We start from the raw sequence: 20,833 nt of genomic DNA on the forward strand, positions 1-20,833 counted from the left end.
AACGGGGCCGTGATCAAAGGGAACTTTGTGATGAATGCTAGACCAGGTAAGGAGAGGAGCAGATAGAAATTTTATCAATTTGCTGCCATCTAGTGGTCAGTATTTTGCCACTCAGTCCAGCCTGATCTGGCAAATAAGTATCTGTCAGGACTACATCAGTTATTTCAGGGTTTTGACAAACATTCACACAGGCATAAGAGGCATGTAGGGAGACAAGCATTCAAATAGCAAGGGGCCTATACGTAATATGCATGCAGTCATCATACATTCCTAATGAAGCTTGGAAATGTTCAAACTTTAACAATATGTTGCAAGTTGATAGAAACTGTCTGTAAGTGACTAAGGACAACATGAATTTTTTCTTTGCCTCTAATCAGGATTTCAATTTTCCAGCCATAAGATACAGTTTTTTTTTTCTCATCTCCGGTGGCCATTTTTTTCATTTGTCACTTGATTTAAAATAAGAATACACTGTGTGCACTTGTCACATATTTTCCTAAACTTTAATAATTTTTCTGCTGGGCATGGTGGTTCATGCCTATAATCTCAGTGCTTTGGGAGGCTGAGGTGGGAGGATCTCTTGAGTCCAGGAGTTTGAGGTCAGCCTGGGAAACATAGCAAGGTCCTGTCTCTGCAAAAAAAAATTTAAAAATTAGCTGGGTGTGGTGGCATGTGCCTGTAGTCCCAGCTAATTGGGAGTTGAGGCAGGAGAATCACTTGAGACAGGAGCTTCAGGTTACAGTGAGCTATTATCATCCCATTGCACTCCTGGCTAGTCAACAAAGTGAGATCCTGCCTCTAAAAAAAAAAGGTTTTTTTCTATGAAAAGTTATGTACAAATTGTTAGTCATAAATGGAGTTACAATTGGAAGCAGAGTGCTTCTATAATGACACTGACATTGGGGAATTTAAAACTATATACAGATCTTTTAGTGACTAGGTGACTGCAGAAACCACCAGTAATTAATCCACTTGCTTATACATTAAAGAAGTAGAAGGCAGAAGCTTGGAGAGTCTTATGGTTAAAATGATTCTGATCTTCCTTTCCTGTTCAATGATTTACTTAATAATTTTCCAACCTAAAAGACATTTGGCCAAAGAAGTATGTTTATATATATATATAAACATATATATATATATGGTAAATACATATACACATAAAAAGGTGAATACATATATAAAGGTAAATATAAATATTTTTACCTATTTAACCAGGTATTTCAAATAAATTGTTACTGTTCCATAATCTCTGCACTTCCTCATTCACTTAAAACAATTTTTAATTTTAAAAAGCTTAAAAATTATCATGAAGCATCATTATTAAAACCTTCTCATAAAAAGCAGAAAAAGAAAGCACTTGTAATTATATGACTGGACTATTTGTATTTTGATTTTAGTCCATAGGTACCTCTCGTTTGGGAGGAAGCACGTGGGGAGAGTCTGCTCTGGTGGAAAAGGAACCAGGAGTCGCTGGGTGCCCTTCTTCACTCACTTGGACATTCCATATCATTTGTGTGTGTGTTTAGACACTTCTCTTATAAAGAGAAAAACTTAAATTCTCAAAAATGAGAAGTAATGAATTAGGGAAACTTTGGGTACTAATTCACATGACAATCTTTTTTTTTTTTTAAAGAGAAAAGTAAATTTAGATCATGTTTTAGCCAATAACTTAACATAGCTAATAGAAAAATTGCTGAAAAGCAACGGCAATGACAAAATAAGATCTTCCAGATTGAATTTGCATTCACTTCCCAAAATCATTTTGAAGAGTACCATGGAGCAAGGGGTAATACTTAGGCACGCAGTTGATGTAAATGGAATATGAATGCAAGAAACAATAGCTATGTGGTTCTCACACTCACCATTCCTCTAGGACCTGGATACTCTCCATTTTTGTAGTGTGTGTGGGTCTTCCCGCATTTTCCCCTCTTTCTTCATTCCTCACAGTGAGGCTGTAATGTAGCAGAACATTTAATTTTGTCAAGGGAAACTCAATCAGTTGAAGAAAAGAATAAATTTTTCTGGAGAAACATTTCACAGGAGATCTTATATTCAACTATGTGAGAATATTTAAAGTATAAAAGAGCAATACCACTTTAAAATGATGGGCAAGCCCATGTCAAAGGGAAGAGAATAATTTTTAAATAAAATTATAAAGTAAATCAGACTCTCAAAAGTGGATATTGTTAAATATTCCGACTTCATCCTTACATAATCTGAATTACTTAATATTTCTGAGACATATGATTAAATGCTTTAATATTATATATATATGTATATACACACACACACATATGATTACCTTACTCTTTAAACAAAATGTCATTTTGATTTTTGGTTAATTCTATTCATAGTCTGTTTTCCATTAATTTTCCCCGATTGAGAGCTAAGAAGATACAATGTGTCAGAATCTAATACAGATTTTGCTTAATTTACATTGTTACCGATAATATCATTCCTTCAATTGCTAAAATCAAGCTACCGGATTTATATTTGACTTTGTTTTTGCCCTTTCACCCCAGTAAATCAATCTCCAAGGTCTTGAAAGGGACAGACCAGTAACTGCGCATTTGGAACAGGTGAGCATTGGGTGGGAGGAGTGTGTGTCTGCGTGGCATAGGTTTGGGAATTCTACAGCATCATAGAGGACAGAGGATAATGCCGATGGTTTTAGTAGCCCAGAACAAGAATAAGAATAAGAATTGTCCAATGACAATTGCTCCCTAAAGCTGAGCAGTGCTTTAGGGCGGAACACCGAAAATACTAGGTGTAGACTAGAAATAACAGATGAGGTCATGGGAGATACTAAGAAGCACGGTAGGGAGAGTAACTCAGTGGCTCGGGAAAATTTGAGCTCCCAAATTAGCCAACTGATCCCTCTGTCTAGAAGCCGAGGAGCTTAAGAGCCTGGCAGAGAGCACAAGAAGTTCAGATAACATCTCTCATTTGTTCCTTCTTTCACTTACTTACTCAAAATAAGAGGCAATGGAAATGATGATTTTCTAGTGCCTGTTATGTGCTGGGCACCATTCTTTTTTTTTTTTTTTTTTTTTTGAGACAGTCTCGCTCTGTCGCCCAGGCTGGAGTGCAGTGGCGCGATCTCGGCTCACTGCAAGCTCCGCCTCCCGGGTTCACGCCATTCTCCTGCCTCAGCCTCTCCGAGTAGCTGGGACTACAGGCGCCCGCCACCACGCCCGGCTAATTTTTTTTTGGTATTTTTAGTAGAGACGGGGTTTCACTGTGGTCTCGATCTCCTGACCTCGTGATCCGCCCGCCTCGGCCTCCCAAAGTGCTGGGATTACAAGCGTGAGCCACCGCGCCCGGCCCATTCTTTTACCATTAATATTATTATCCCCATTTTACAGATGAGCAAAGTGAGGTGCAGACCCGTCTGGGAGGCTGGCCCAAAACTGAACACTAAATAGGTGGCATAGTTGGAATTGGAAGCCTACCCTGTTCAACAACCCTGTATTTCTGAGTGCCTACTATGGACCATGGCTGCTGACAGACACTGAGGTCATAGACCACTTACTATGTGAATGCAAAGGGTCACTAAACATCGTTGGTGTGGAAAGGAAGTGTTTAGGAAGAGGTGCCCAACAAGCAGTTATTCTCAATCTGGAAAGTCTGATAAGAAAAACCAAGACAGTGTCTCCTTAATTCATTCTTTGATTCGCAAGTGCAAGCGTGAGGACGGAGAGAACGGAGCAAAGGGAATAATTTCTGACAAGCGGGCCCATCTACAATGGAAAGTGAGGCTAGACAGGAAAACTGACCCGAGAGAGCAGACTCACTGGAAAAAGGAGAACCCAGTGGGAATTGAAAAGGATTCTGTAGTCAGGAAAAGGACATACAAAACATAGGATTTCATAGTGAAATACACTGAGTTTGCCTCTACCCATGTCTAGGGACAGGGGCAGGTTTTTTGGTGTAGAACCATGGAGGGAAAGGTAATGTAGCCCAAAAGGATTCTGGGGAGCAGAAACTAGAGCGGATGGTCCCTTGGACCCGCTGCACATTGACTAGACCCCTGCTGGAGGCAGCAGTCCCAGGGTTAGAGACAGCAAAGCCTTCAGTGTAGTGTAGTTTTGGGGAGGAATTCAGAGAGAGCGTATAAAATTTGGAGGTATTTGCGTGTGAGTGCTGTGAATGTGTTTGAGGTTTGATATAGCCTAGGAAACCTCAGTCCTCCGTGTCGCTATACAAATAGGCCAGATAAGTATTTTAGAGGAGATTCACTAATGAGTAAGAAAGTTCTTCTCTGGAATTCGAGGTATTTCCAGTAATGATGGGAAAAGTGGATAAGGGGGGGATACACTGCTGACAATATTCTGTAAAACTTCCTGTATATATAAAATGTACAATTTTTTGGTAAATTCTATTCAGCTCTTTTTAAAATAGGAAATTGATACTCATTCTGCCAACCTTTATTGAGCTTCTATATGTGTGTGCAAACACATATTAAGGCACTATAACACAACTAGCAAAAGAGCTCTCATTCCTTGCTTAAATAATAAACTCCTTGAGTACATTTCCACACAATGTCCCACAGAAGGCAGTACACATGACGCAGGTATACTTCATTTCATTAAACATCTTTGAGAAATTTTTTCTCCGTTGTGCCTTTGCTGTAGAGTGACAAATCTGGAGTCTACAGGCATGAATCACGAGTTTCTGAACATGAATTCTGGCTCTTCTATCTGTTTCTGTGATATTTACAAACATCCCAAATGCTACCATATTAGAGCGATCATTATGAAATATTAGGTTGAGTTTACATCTTTCTTTTCTACAGATGGTAAAATATGGACACACATTTGGACTAAAACTACTTACAACAGACATTCAGTAAATGTTTAACTGTTCACTGTGCAGCTCTTGATCTAATATTGGCCACAATCTTGCCCTGTAGAAATTGAACTTTGGCAACAGACAAATTGTCCTTTTTATTAACTGTCCTTTACTACTGGTCTTAAAAAATGGGTTTCAAGGTTTCAGTTTTCAAGAACTGCTGAAAATATCATTTTAAGTTAAAGAGAAATGGAGAAAATAGACAAGGGATTAATACTTAACAGTTTGTCTGTCTTGATACTGACTAATGTCTGTCCTACTTGGTCCTGCTCCAAGTAGTGCATTGTTTTGTCTTGTTTTTTCATTCACTGGAAATATTTGCTCTAGACCAACTTATATACGTTATATGTGTTTGAGGAAAGCCCTAAAAGGAAAATACCACATCAACAGTTTTGAGGGTCCCACAGAAACACTTTTTTTTCTTTTTCTTTTTTTTTTTTTTTTTAAGATGGAGTGTCGCTCTGTTGCTCAGGCTGGAGTGCAATGGCATGATCTCAGCTCACTGCAAGCTCCGCCTCCCGGGTTCAAGTGATTCTCCTGCCTCAGCTTCCTGAGTAGCTGGGATTACAGGCACCCGCCACCAGGCCCAGCTAATTTTTGTATTTTTAGCAGAGACAAGGTTTCACCATGTTGGTCAGACTGGTCTTGAACCCCTGACCTTGTGATCTGCCCACTTTGGCCTCCCAAACTGCTGGGATTACATGTCTTTTTTTTTTTTTCTTTTTAGCCCATATCTCTCCAAGAAGAGACACTCCCCCACTGACTTTTATGTATGTAACATTTAAAACTAACATTTCTACTTTTTAAGCAATAAAAGCCACAAGGAGAACTAAACACATACACAGTGCTCACTGTGGGGGTCTTGATCAAACCTTAAATACTTTATGGAAGAAAAGTGCCAATATCCTTGGCCAAATATACTAAAATAAGCATTTAAAATCCCATTAGAGATTTTCTAAATAGTGACTTTGAAAAGGGAGGAAAAATACTTGGGACATTTCAGAACTTAAGAAAATGTGCCCCCTCTCTATGTGGGTGGATTGTTTGTTTACAGGGGAGTGTGGACAGTGAAGTGAGAAAAAACATTACCTGCTGCCAATTATACTGATCTGTCATCATGGATATGCGCAGGGTCTATTTGGGAAGATAGTTTTCTATTGTAAGGAAAACAATTGGTTCTTAAGAAAAACTGTTAAAATGGTTGCAAAGAAGATGAAAACTTACCGGTAGCCATGGTAACTCTGGGATAGAGGCTGGTCAGGAAACCACATATATTTACAGAAAAATTAAACCGAAGAATCAATAAGATGCCTAAATTTAATACAGTGTGACATCAAGGCTCCAAGAGAGAACTACTGTCACTGGTAAAAGCAATCTATTCAATATTGAAATAGTCTCACATTGTGATATCAATCTTTTCTTTTTATTTAACAGCTTCTACCTCAAAGTTCCTGGTGCAAAAATAAAATTAACATCCTTCAGGCTCTGAAAATGAATTGGTAGATTAGTCTTTAAATATTTCATTTTCAGCATTCAAGATATCACAGTAAATACTAGAGGAGTTAGCAATACTTTAGTAATGTGTATGAAACACTGGTTCACGCAACGTTCCCTGGGTTGGACATAAAAAATGAATGAGACAAAGGCTCTGCTATTGAGGACCTCAGAAGGATAAATAAACATCACATGGCATTGTGATAAGAACTCGGACAGAATTGTGCATATGGGGTTTCTTAGACACCCTTGATGGTACCTGTGCTTTTGCATAAGAGAATTGAGAAAGGCTTTACAGAAGAGGTAATGATTAAATTGGGTTGAAAATGGGCAGTTGTTTGCCAGATGGAGACCTGGACAAAGGGGATCTCATTCAGAGTGGGGATAAAATCATGCAGGAGCACGATACAAATGTAGAACAGAATGGACATATCAGATGTTGCAGGGCTGGACCAGGAGATTAAAACAGGCAGCAAAGTATGTGTTATCCAAGAAAATGATGAGGTGGACTCCAAATGTAGAATATACCTCCTTCAGGATGGTTTAAGCTTTCCATGCTTTGTTTTCACCATTCATAATGGGGATAATGGCAATGAACTATTTCATAAGGATGTAAAACAAAAAGTAAAAGCTCGTGACAAAAAGGCCATTACAGATGCTTAGTTGAATGCAAGGGCAAGTTGGTTGCATATTAAAATTCCAATTCCAAGTTTACCAAAGAGCTTTTTATTTCCACCTGAGTAAATAGAGACTTTTCCTTTGTCATTATTACACAACACTTCCTCATCCATTACTTTGAGGAGTCACTTCCTCCTCAAAATAGTCCTTGAAGGTAAGCAGGGGAGTTGTTATTAGTCATTCTTGTTTTATTTACAAGGAAACCGTTATTGGGGATGACTTACACAATACCCACAACTCAAACTTACTAGAACTAGGATTGGAATTCACATCTTCTGACTTCCTGTCTCAGACTCATTTTCCCTCTGCAATGCCATTTCTCTTTACATAGAAGAGTTAATTGTGGTGTTGCAAGTGTTTACACAAATGATTTTTCTTTAAGGTTTGGAAAAATAAACCTCCTAGTACAATCCAGTGCATTGAGTATAAATGCCCTCTCTAAGGTATCATCCCACAGCTATCACTCCATAGGAGCTGTTGCCCAGAGGCCTGAGTTTGCAGTAGAATTTGATGAAGAGTAACTTCTCAATTCCCTGGAATTTGAGATGAACAAAAAGGAGTTGTTATAGAAGGTTTTGACAGCAAAGTGTGAAAGAGGAAGGACAAAAGTAACACTGTTAATGACTGCAGATGGTGTTGCTATGGCTGAGGAGGGCCATCCTGGGAAGTGCGACTTTCTTCCATTAGCAAAGATAACTTAGGGAGAGGGCAACAAGGAAAGGAGAATAAGTGATGTTTCACTTACAAAAGACTACCCACCCCCCAAAAAAACTAAAACCCCAAACCAAAAAGACACCAGAAGATGGGCTGGTAACTACCTAACATACAACATTTCAGACACATAGAAACTCAGTGTTAAACCTATGATTTGAACTTCACCTCTTTCATTTCTATATTTTTATAATAGAGTATGGTTTTGAGTGGGGTGTGTGGGGATGGGAACAGTGGTTAGAAATTTGTGTCTGGAAATGTTGTAAAACACTTGCCTAAAAATACCCCATGTTGCCCCTCTAAAGGCTCACTCCACATTTTGTAATCATGTACCGCGTGTCATGAAACAAGTATTTCATTTGGCTTAAGCTTTTGTTTCATGAACTTAAACTCAAGTAAAATAATCAGCTATCAAATATCTGTCCACTAGGTGGCTGTGTTACCTTTATAAATACAATATTTTAACCAAGTCAGAATAAAGGAAAAACTGAAAAAATGTTTCTGCGGATAAATATCCTTATTTGAAAAAAAAAAGTCTATTCATTCTCTTAAGGAGTTTTGATAATTATATCTTTCTAAGGAATCTAAAAGGAGTCATTCAGTTTTTTGGTGAGTGTAATAATCAAACTCGAAGAGGATAAACTTAATCTTGGGAGGTTTGCATAACTGCAACCATTTTTCCTTTTTGGTATTTACAAAATATTCTGAATAGACCCCGGCCCAAAGTCATTTGATTTGGGAATACTTTAGTCTTAAAAACAGGCAGGCATACTGTTATTAACATTGTCATTATCCTTTCCGATAAGAAGTCATTTTGCATTCCACCGTCTCATGCTGGGATAATACAGAACTTAGGTCATACATTCTTAGAACAAATAAATTAGAAAAGGATTTTAACTACCAATAGGTAGGAAATATTTTTTATTTACAATATTTTAAAAGAGCCATCCTGAGAATGGATTCTCCACACTATTTCAATTTCTGTTTGGGTGGTATGTGAACATTCATTTCTTCTTTTGACCCATGGAAACTGAAGACAAATTTCTTCATTCTCTGATTCTCTCTGTTGCCAATTTCCTTCTATATACGCATCTGTTCGAAAAGATGGCTATCAAAAATTCCATCTTTTTATCTATATTAAATTTTCATTTGAAACCCCAAGCCCTGGATTTCCTTCATGGACACATTGATTTGATTTGGAATGCCAACTTCATTTACCAAGTAATCACATGGTGAAAATCGAAATCTACACTGTACGTTTATGTTCAGTTAGATGACCAAAGCTTCTTATTTATCATAAACAGAGTTTATTTTTCCTTAAAATTAAGAGAATTACAGGTCTGAATACAAAGATATACTTTCCATAATACATGCCAGGCCAGGCGTGGTGGCTCATGCCTGTAATCCCACATTTTGGGAGGCCAAGGTGGGCAGATCGCCTGAGCTCAGGAGTTCGAGACCACCCTGGGTAACATGGTGAAACCCTGTCTCTACTAAAATACAAAAAATTAGCCAGGCATAGTGGCGCGTGCCTGTAGCCCCAGCTACTCAGGAGGCTGAGGCACAGGAATCGCTTGAGCCCCAGAGGTGGAGGCTGCAGTGAGCCGAGATGGCACCACTGCACTCCAGCTTGGGCTACAGAGTGAGACTTCATCTCAAAATAAATAAATAAATAAATAAAAATAAAATAAATATTAAAAATACATGCCAATCATCAGAATCTTCTATACCTCAGTTCTCACATTGATTAAAATCCTATTTTAAGCTATTCCTTCAACCCACTGTAATTTTACCTATAATTTATAACTAAGTGAATGCCTTAGTGGGAAAGCAAATTATCTTAGATGTGAAAAGGCCAAATGGACTTCTATTTAGTTAGGAGCAATAATAGTGTTACTGTTATTAAAATGGCATGCGATCATCTGTGTCAAGTGCATTAGTTCAGTTGGAGCTCAAGCTTTAGAAGGCTGGGTCCCTATCATAAAAAGGAGAGTGAAAAAGTTAAAATCCTGTTAGTGAATATTCAGAACTATATCTGATAGCTGGCAGGACTGCTCATTCATCTACCCATTCATCCTTTCCCTCGCATTTTCCAGTTAGTGTGTGTGTGTGAATACGTATGGGATGAATGTGCGGGGCTTCCTTGAGAACAGACACCATGGAAGACAACAATCTTGATCTGTAGAGAAACAAAACCCTGCTATATAAACGTTACAACACTGTGGGAGTCCTGTGGCTGTGCAGTGCATGCTCCGGGGTTGCTCTGACATACACCTGTGCCGATTAACGTGAGTTGGGAAGGGCGAAGTGATACAGACTGAAGAAACAGCATCTGCTACCTTAAATGACACCATGCAAACAGAACATTGCCAGGTCTGTAGGATCTGCAATAGCCAGATCCTACAGAGTCTGGTAAATTCCTCTGGGCCTGAGACTTGAAAAGGGACAGAAATAATACCTATCAATAAAGGATTACGCAGGGATTTGTGTACATTAGTAATCGCATTTTACTGAGGAAGAAACCGAGGCTCAGAGGTAGTAAGTAACTTGCCAAAGGTTTCATAGTTACATGTGATAAAACTGGAATGTACTCAGGTCTGTAAAATTCCAGCGCCATTGGTCTTTCCTTATCCCATACAGCCTCTTGAAAGTCAGCTTTCCAAGAAAGACATGCCATTAGAATTTACGTAATTGTCAAATATGGCAAGACTACCTCTAGAACGAAACACATGAAGTTACTGTTCCACTCTTACTATGGAATTGGCAGTTAAATGGCTCTGTACTTTTAAATAATCTGTATTGCTTTGGCTGCGAGCGGTGGCTCACGCCTATAATCCCAGCAATTTGGGAGGCTGAGGCAGGCAGATCACTTGAGGTCAGGAGTTTGAGACTAGCCTGGCCAACATGGTGAAACCCTGTCTCCACTAAAAATACAAAAAAAAATTAGCCAGGTGTGGTGGTGCATGCCTGTAGTCCCAGCTACTCGGGAGGCTGAGGCAAGAGAATTGCTTGAACCTGGCAGGCAGAGGTTGCAGTGGGCCAAGATCGCACCACTGCACTCCAGCCTGGGTGACAGAGCAAGACTGTCTCAAAAAAATAAAAGTATATTGCTTTATACACAAAGTGTCAGTGACAGAAATTTGTGTTTCACTTAGGAACAGATGTTCCCATGCAAAAAGATGTACATTAATACATAATATATTAATATCTGAAACAAAGATATGGACTTTATAGCATTTATACATGATATAAATTATAGCACCCAGTCCAGCATAATTATAAAATCAATTTCATTTTCACAAAAAGTGAATTTGATTGTCTTATCTGACAAAAACAGAACAAGTAATTCTTGAATCATGTCCTAAATAGCAGGCAGATTGTAATAGGTCTACCACACCTAGACCATGAAAGATAGTAGGTTAGGTCCGTAAGAAATAATGAAGAATTTTAATGAGAGAAGCAAAAGTAGGGTTAATACTTAATCAGGTGTAACGCAACTATGAAATTTTATAAATAAGGGTAGCAAAGAAGTCAACCTCATTTTTGCATTATTGATTGGAATTTTCTGGAGGAAGTCGTTAAATATTGTCCAGGTAGCTAATAAAGTTGACCTGGATTTGGAATGGTTGAATTTCATATTGCCTTGGAAAATGAATAATTTGCTTTGAATGAGTCAGGAAGGAAATTCCAACTTCTCTCAAAGCAAACCTTCACCTTGAAGGAGGAGCATATGGAGTCTTAGAGTCTTCAAAGAGGGGCTCACTCATTTTCTCTGTCAGTAGCTTTTCTTTCTCCAAGTTCTTCCTCGTTGCACATCTTACAGAGAAGCTTGGTTCTCTGTAAGTTCACCAAGAACTTGGTTCTCTCAAAGTTCACCAAGAAGCCCCCCTGGTTGGTCAAATCACAGAATGTTTTATGATTCTTATTGTATTGGACTTCCCTGGTGTATTTGCAACCTCACACTTCCCTTTGCGAAACTCTCAATTCTCCTGGCTTCTGTAACAGTCCCTTGCTGTGTTTTATTTTATTTTTCTGAGACAGGGTCTCACTCAGGCTTGAGTGCAGTCATGTGATCATGGCTCACTGCAGCCTCAACTCTTGGGCTTGACCCATCCTCCTACAACACTCTCCTGAGTAGCTGGGACTACAGGTGTGTGTTACCACACTTGGCTAATTTTTAAAATTTTTTGTAGAGATGGGGACTCACTATGTTGCCTAGGCTGGTCTCGAACTCCTGGATTCAAGCTTTCCTCCTGCCATGTCCTCCCAAAGTGCTAGGATTACAGTTGTGGGCCACTGTGCCCAGCCCCCTTGCTGCGTTTTGCATGTCATTTCTCACATCACTTCTTCTCCACTGTGTTTGCAACTCTCTCACTCCTCCATTGTTCTTTAAATGTGGTGTGTCCTGAGGTTTCTGTCTGTAGCTCCCTGCTTTTCACCCTGGAATACTCACCAGTGCCAATCATTCTCATCTCTTGCAACTGATGAGTCCCAGATTGTCATATTTCATCCATGCTTGCCTTGCAAGCTTCAAATTCATTTATACAACTAACTCTTGGATACCTCAATCAGAGCAAGTTGAACTCATCTTTGTATCCTTGGCCTAAATAACTTCCTATTGCAGTGTCCTCTCATTTGATAGGATCACCAGCAACCCAGCTACTCATGCAAGCAATATGGAGTCATCCTTCTCTTTCTTGTCTATCACTAATTCTTGGCAGTATATCCTAATTTTTTCTTGAATATGCACTTCTCTCCATCCCTTTTATTGTCTCTTTCTGTTGGGCCCCACTATCTCTCACCAAGGCTATTATAAAAGTCTCTTAACATCCCCCTTACTTTTTGTATTTTCTTCCATACATTTTCCATTCCCTCAGGAGAATGCTTAAAATATAAAATGGACTTTGTCCCCTCCTTACTTAAAACTTTTCAATTGCTTCCCATCTCTAAAAAGGTGTAAACTCCTTAATAAGGTGTAAAAGATATTTGATTATTTGTCATTGCCTATCTCCCTAGTCTTCTATTTTGTTCTTCTTGACTTTATATCCCAGAAAGGCTAAACAGATTTAGTGCCCCCTCCGCAAATTCATGCCCCTCTGTACTACTAATTAGTAGTACTACTACCTTTAAAACACACATACACAAACACACACACACACACACACACAGAGGAGCATGAAGAAAAAATGGTGCATAAAAAAAATCTGGTGGCCTGGGAGAATGTGCCTGTAATTTTTGAAAAGAATTTCTGTGACACAAGTTTTTATATTTCATAAAGTAGGCTCAATTGGCAAATCCAAATCCATCACCCACTCAACAAATATTAAACACCTACTAATACTGGCCAAACAATGTAAGCCAAAATGTATTTTTTGCTTTTTTTTTTTTTTTTTTTTTTGAGACAGAGTCTCTCTGTCGCCCAGGCTAGAGTGCAGTGGCACGATCTTGGCTCACTGCAATCTCAGCCCCCCAGGTTCAAGCGATTCTCCTGCCTCAGCCTCCTGAGTAGCTGGGATTACAGGCACACGCCACCATACCCAGCTAATTTTTGTATTTTCAGTAGAGACGGGGTTTCACCATGTTGGTCAGGCTGGTCTCGAACTCTTGACCTCATGATCCACCCACCTCGGCCTCCCAAAGGGCTGGGATTACAGGCATAAGCCACCACACCTGGCCTATTTTTTTGCTATTTTAATGCATGAAATTTCAGTTATCTGTTTACAAAAATGCCTGGCAGCAATGACCAATATGGAGTTTTGTGAATTCAAATACAAGATCTATGTAATATAATTTTTACCAAAGGTATTAACCTAAAAAAACAAAAACATGGGGCAGACAGGAGTATCACTCGTATAAAAAATGGTTCAGTGGGTTGGTGAGTCAAACTCTGACCTTTCATGTGTTCAGCCTTCTCTAGGGCAGAGGGAGCCATGGCCATGGGTATGAACAGCACCAGTCCATTACCAAGGTCATCCCTGAAACTCTGGTACATCCTGGCCCATCCAGACATAGTCCTCACTACGTTGCCACGTACAGTGAGTCAGCTTTGGCTGAAATTTGAGTTTTCTGTCCCGGTCTGAACCTTGAAGCTGACTGGGGTATCTGAGGTCAGCAGACCTCACCGTGCAGAGCCCTGTCACCAAATGCACCTGCCACCTCTTTATCTACAATTTCTTCCTCCTGGCTTCTTGGGACTCTGGACTTCTTCACCAGAGTGAGGCTCCTTCTACCATTAACTCTCATTCAGTCCATAGTCCTATTGTCCACTCTGGTTTTGTGTATATGGCCTGAGAAACTTGGGTTCATTTTGATAGATGTCTTTTGATTGTGTAAAGTTGATATAATTGATAAAAACATTGAGGAAATTTACCCATGCCATGGCAAGATGGAATTTCCAAACTGGAGACTTCTGTATTGCTACTTTGTAAGTGATATGTATGATGGTCTGTTTACAAGTACTCTGGAAATCTTGTGCAGTGTGAGTTATTCTGCAGGAATAACATATTCTGCCATGTGAGATGAATCAGCTCTCCAAGGGTGACAGGCACAGAGGAAACCATGTATTCCCTGGTGCCTCAGATGAAATGATTCACCTTGCATGTGTGAGGAGTTTTATTTCCAGGGAGTGGTTTCTTTACCATGGTGCAGGCATGGATTTTTGTTTTTCCTTTCAAAAAATATCCTTTGACTTTTAAAGCATGCATCTTAGTATTTCCTTTGGCAGAGAGCTAAAGTGTGACAGCATCAGAGGATAAAATAGGACATTATTTTTGCACTGTTTTGAATTATAGAGGCCATGGTACTTGTTAGAAATGGAGGGAGGGGCAGCCCAAAGCATATTTATGAAGCACTTAACATTTACTCAGTGAGATCCATCCCATGGTCTGGAAACTCTGGGAACTAATGTATCCAAAAGAGAGACAATTTTAGCTTTCAAAAGGCTAGCTAATCTACTAAATTCGGTCTGTGACCAATCTCTCTTGAGAAGAGTCCAGTGCAGTGGGCCAAATCTCGTGGGCAATACCCGGGAGTGCATGAGATTGTGAATTCAACTGAGAAAGTTGTATTTGGAAATGGCTCATATCAAACCTGGAAATGAAAAGTTTGGAAGTGTCACATTAAAGTGGACGAAACAATGGACTAGACATTCAGAGGCTTGCATCTCAGTTCCACTTCGATCCCTAATGGGCCTACTGACATCAGCAAGCCATCCGTTTCCTTACCTGTAAAAATAGACACAACATTTTCCAAACTTTTTTTTTTTTTTTCAAATGAAAGCTTATACCTAAGTCTAATTTATAAAGTAGCTAAAGACAGAACCATTCTCTTGCAAACTGCAAGCTGGAGCCAGGGCTGTGGCAAGTGATACTTCATTCTTCTCCCCTCCACAGCCGTCATCTCACCACCATGATATGCCAAGCAGAGGGCAATGTAAACATTTTGGAGAGATGGTAGCTGAGGTCTCTGAAGTTCTAATTTTTACACAGGGAACCCTGTTTTGCTTGATGGGACACCCACAGAAGCATCAGTGTTAAAAGAGGAATTAGTACCTGAAGATTTTATGTGAAAAAGTAGCATGGGTTATTTTAATGCAACCTCTGAATGACGTTGCAAGAGAGTTCGTAGGACAATTTGAACATAAGCTTTAAGCTCATAATAAACTTTGAAAGCTCTACCTTTCCTGTGGCCATTTCGATGCCCTTCCTTTTTGTAAGCACACAGCAGTTTCTAGTCTGCCCTGCACTTTTGTATGTGTTATCTCACGTGTGAGCATCTGAACAACCTCACTGCTTCACACTGTCCTGACTGAAGGCAGTTTGAGAGGAGCCTTCAGTATCTTTCAAAGTTTTCTTTCTTATAAAGAAAACGGAAGAAGGTTACTATCTGAAGAAACGAGACATTCCACTTGCCAGTGTCAACCTTGAACCTGTAAACAAATGGTCTTGACAAAACGGTCTCTTCACCCTAGCTTAGTCCCATGAATAGAAGGTCTTGCATGTTTATAGAGTGTCCATTTTATGCCCTGGATTTGGGCATCCATTGCTTGTGTATTTAAGGATGTCAATGGTTCTAAACCTCATCCTCCTGTTTTCTCTTCTTTAATTTCAAGGGCTATGAGGAGAAAAGGGAGATAAGGAGAGAGACTGACGTGGGGGGAGAAAGTGCCTCTATGACAGAGATAGAGAATGGGTCAGCTTAAATCACTATGAAGCCTGTCTAAACAGTTTAGAATTTTGAAAGAAACTGGAAACATTCAGCAGTTACGTACTCACTCTCTGTATCCTCCCCCACAAAAATGTGGTGGTAATGTTATAAAGACAGGAATCAATTTAAAAATGAGAGATGAGCTGACAATGAAATATGAATGAGAAGTGCGAATTTGAGGGAAATATTACACTGTTAAAAAACCCATAACATGAAGCTTAGGGTGAGGTATTTATATTTATTACTAGATACAGAAATTTATTTTCCTACCACTCTATTTCCTTAAAAGGAAGTAAATTCAGCCACATGACAACTGGTCCCATTCACGAATGACAGTTACTTCATATTTTGATTTCTAACTTTTTTTTTTTAGTCCCTAAATTACATTTTTAGTGTTTCTTTTTGTTCTGCTCCTTTGACCTAGCCTGGAAAATCTGGAGAACATTTATTTCTTTTTCTTTTTACTCCAGAAAGCCTTTACAATTTTCTTTTATAAACTTGAAGTATAAAAATAATGATATTTTAAAAACATACGGGTAAAGGACATTTTCATTTGCAGTAAGACAATATAGTCATAATTAAAATCCATAGTTCAAGGAACTTTAACTTTTATCCTTTTAAAAAAATTAAGTGGCCAGGCACAGTGGCTCATGGCTGTAAATCTCAGCACTTTGAGAGGCTGAGGCATGAGGATTGCTTGAGCCCAGAAGTTCAAGACCAGCCCAAGCAACATAGCAAGACACTGACTCCACTAAAAAAAAAAAAAAAAATTAGCCAGGTGTGGTGGCATGCACCTGTAGTCCCAGCTACTGGGGAGGCTGAGGAGGGAGGATCACTTGAGCCCAGGAGTTGGAGCTTACAGTGAGCTGTGACTGTGCCACTGCAATCAAGCCTGCATAACAGAGCAGATTTTGTCTCAAATACAAATAAATAAATAAATAATAATCAAGTGGTTTATAATACTTAGAAATTTTATATCATTTATCATATATAGAAGGACTTGTAAATTCATAGACTGTATATTTTATGGCCTAGACTCAGGCATCCAATGTTCATTGACAACAAATGCAGTTCCTGACAAGGGCATTGCTAGTCTAGAGCTAACAGAGCATGCAGCCAACGTACCCAATGTTTGGGGATCTACTCTAGAGGTGTAGAGAGTTGATGCAGCTTCCAAAAGCTGTTTTGTTCTTCATCTATTGTCTGTGTACTGCAATAATCTCTTGCTCATGTGATAATATTAAATGTTTTGTTATTTAATGTGTCCTTTAAAAATTGATAAAAGCAAATCTCACTAAATACTTATATGGCAGCTAATACATATAGCACAAATAAACTTCAGTATTCTATCTGTTCTGGTGTTTTAATCCCAAAGCAATTCAGAAATAAGTTTTGGCAGCTAAGGAAAATCATATACCGATTACAGGAATCTGGTATAGTGCAAATGAGCACTAGAAGTCTATTCCTCAACCTTATGTAACAATATATTGGTGATGTTTTATACAGAATTTAAAATAAAATAGCTTTCTTTTCCAAGATAATTTTTGTGTTATAGCTACAAACTGATCTTTTTTTAAAACAGTATTTCAAGCCAGTTCCTCTTTAAAGTGATCTTTATTTTCCAATATGAAGTGTTCTGTAGCCCAGAGAGCTAACTCTTATGAAATGCTTACTACGTGTCAGACACTGTTCTTGGCTTGTTATGTATTTTATCTCATTTAATTTTACAATGACCTTAAGAGGCAGGGATTTTTATTACTGTCATTTAACTAACTTGCTGAAAGTCATGCAGCTAGAGATGGGTGAGGATAAGATTTGAACCCCGGCAGTCTGACTTCAGAACCACTATAGTAAGTCACTACATGGTACTTCACAGATTAAGACCAGAGCTAGATAATCTCTTTAGGCATGACACAGAAAAACATTACACAACTATGATTGAAATATGTACTTCATCTCAAACTCTGTTTCCTCCATCTTAAATTATTAAGGCTTAATAATGAAAGAAAACAAATTATGTATATGATACGGTTTGGCAGTGTCCCCACCCAAATCTCATTTGAATTGTAGCTCTCATAATCCCTATGTGTCATGGCAAGGATGCGGTGGGAGGTAATTGAATCATGGGGATGGTTTTTTCCCATGCTGTCCTCATGAGAGTCAATAAATCTCACAAGATCTGATGGTTTTATAAAGGGCAGTTCCCCTGCATATGCACTCTTGCCTGCCACCATGTAAGACATGCCTTTGCTCCTCCTTTACCTTCTGCCATGATTGTGAGGCCTCCCCAGCCCTGTGGAACTGTGAGTCCATTAAACTTCTTTTTCTTTATAAATTACCCAGTCTCAGGTATTTCTTTATAGCAGCATAAAAATGGACTAATACAGTATGACTTTCTGTAACACAGAACCATCATCTGGGAAGCAATATTGATATTTATAAAAACTACTTAAGCTTTCCAGATTACTACAATGTCTGATGTTTTTCTGAAACTGGAGTTTTCTAGAGTGGATGGAGCTTGTTCATCACCAAGGGTACCACTCTAGTACAGCCCTCTTTACCTTCTATTTTGGCCACAATGATACAACGTTTTGCCATATCAAAAAAGAAACCTCAATATATGTTGGGAATCTGTAGAGATAATACACAGAGAGATGACTCCAACATATGGGCCTTTCTCTAGGTTCTGAATTAGTCAGCGGAGACCCAGAAGACCACTGCTGGGCTAGAAGATCCACTTGTAAACTGGATGTTAAAAGACCCCAAAATGTATGGTTCAAAGGAAAGTTCCATAAAGTCTAGCATCCCCTTGAGGAATCTCATCTGCATAAATGTTAGGCACTTTACGAATCCGGAACTCGAGCAGGTTCCAGATCATGGACATTTAGCACTAGATGGCACCTTGGGAATTAGCTTGTCTAACTCTTCATCATTTTGCCAATGAGGAAATCAAAGGACAAAGAGATTATGAGTTTGCATGATGTCCCAGAGCCTGCCAGTGATAACACTACAATGGGAAGCAGGTTCTCTGGCTCTAATTTCAGGATTTTTCAATGAACTGAGTTGGACTTCATTCCAAGCACAGCCACTGACCTTTTAGATAGCTAGTTGTGAGTCAATGACTCTTCTCTCTGTCCTTATTGGCAGGAATTCTGGGCAGAGGTTGTTACCCTGACTTACAGTTATCTGGTCATGCAGCTGAATGCTCAACACCCTATCAAGTAGCAGCAGAGAACTAAAAAAAACACACACACGCATTCAATACTACATGCAATATTACTAGATGTTATTTTAATGTTCTTGACTGTAACATTGGAGAATATTGCTTATTGATAAATACAAATGTAACTAAAATCTCATTTTTACCCATATCTTTAAGAAGCTTGGATGGAGAAAAACATGATATAAAACACCTCTTCATTTTTTTTACCTTACTATCAATTTAAATGTAGATTTTGGGGAAATATTATATATTTTGTTTGTGAAAGTATTTGCATTAAACCAATGATAGTGTTCAATAAGTCCTACTTGCAAAGAAAGAACAAAAAAAGACATGTTGAGCAGTTTCTACAGTTCTGAGAGTTGGCATGCATGTTCATGCTAGTGCCTGCCAAGCCTGGGTGTGGCATCCTACAGGTAACATGACATACCAGGAGCAGCTGCAACAACAGCACCAACAAAAGCAACAGGTGTTGTTGGGCCTCTGGTTTCCAGGCGCTTGAGACACGGCAGGTGTTCCTTCATTTTGGGACTGCTGCCTTTTTCGCATTTCAGCTACTTCAGGACCCAGTTGGCTGAAAGAGATAAAAAAAAAAAAAATTGGGTATGAAAAAAGCAATAAGGATAAGTTGCCTATGCTGAAGGAAGTCTCATTTCACTAAGGGAGGAGGGAGGTAATTTAAGAAAAGGTAAAACAAGGAAGCTTGAGAAGTCAAACTAAAAATTCTCAGGAAAACTTTTTAGAGGGATATACTAAAAACTTTGGGGAGGAACGTCTACCTTGATCTGCGGCATAAAATTATAGCAACAAAGTTACCACGTAATCAAGATTGTTGGTAAAGTAAATATGATAAGGTTTGAAAATTTATTTTTAACTTCCTTCTTTACTCAACAATGATTAAATCTGCCTTTTTTATGGACACCATTCAGTGATTACAGAGGGTGTATGTAACTCGTTTTTCCACTAATGTTTACAGTAAGGTAAATTGAGCTTTATAAACGATTGTTGCATGGTTTCTAACTATATAAGAGTATGAGGAAGATCAAGTTTATTCTTGGCGCCCTCTCACTTCCTTTGAAACACAATATCCTTTTTGGCACTTTTGACTCATCCTCCAGAGGCCTAACCTTAATAACATTACCAAAAGGCCTGATTTTCTGTTAGGTGTCAGTGTTGCAAAGGCATTAGCTTCTCTTCTTCCATCCCCCAACTTTATTTTTATTTAACAGAGACTTGGGGGAAAATAAAAGTCATCAAATTCAGGGGAATTACTCTGGTGGAATTTATGTATCATGGCAGATAAAATAAATATTGGGATACAGAATGTCCTATCTATGATCTTATAAATAAGGCCAAATGAGTTGCTACCTATTTATAGGACCAATCCTGATCTAAGACTGTATTGAGGATTAAAATAAAAAGTTTTGTCTTTGAGTAATGTCAAATGTAGCATGAACTCTTAGAAAAAGTAATGCAATCTACTGAATGATGTTTTTCATAAATATGCAATGTATGTAAATCATACACATATATTGTCAAATGTGTGGCTGAGAGCAGTACTTATTAAAACTATAAAGTGCTTCAGGTTATTTTGGCATTATGAGCTCATTATTTTAAAATTATATTTTCAGTTCTGAATACAATGATAAACCACTTTAAAAAATACTGTATTCT

The 20,833-nt window shown here is 38.7% G+C and overlaps 1 protein-coding gene across 1 annotated transcript in view; it reads right to left on the reverse strand.

Moving 5' to 3' along the window:
* The window catches only part of RGS17 (regulator of G protein signaling 17), a 120,437-nt gene that overhangs the window by 13,688 nt on the left and 85,916 nt on the right, over positions 1–20,833 (reverse strand). Inside the window, exons 2-3 of the mRNA XM_030809860.1 lie at positions 19,590–19,733; positions 1,863–1,952 (exon numbers count right to left, since the gene is read on the reverse strand). Coding sequence (XP_030665720.1) covers positions 1,863–1,952; positions 19,590–19,708 — 209 coding nt within the window. The 5' untranslated portion in view covers positions 19,709–19,733. The remainder of the gene's footprint in view (positions 1–1,862; positions 1,953–19,589; positions 19,734–20,833) is intronic.

Source organism: Nomascus leucogenys, chromosome 3 (assembly GCF_006542625.1).
Source record: "Nomascus leucogenys isolate Asia chromosome 3, Asia_NLE_v1, whole genome shotgun sequence".
NCBI lineage: Eukaryota > Metazoa > Chordata > Mammalia > Primates > Hylobatidae > Nomascus > Nomascus leucogenys.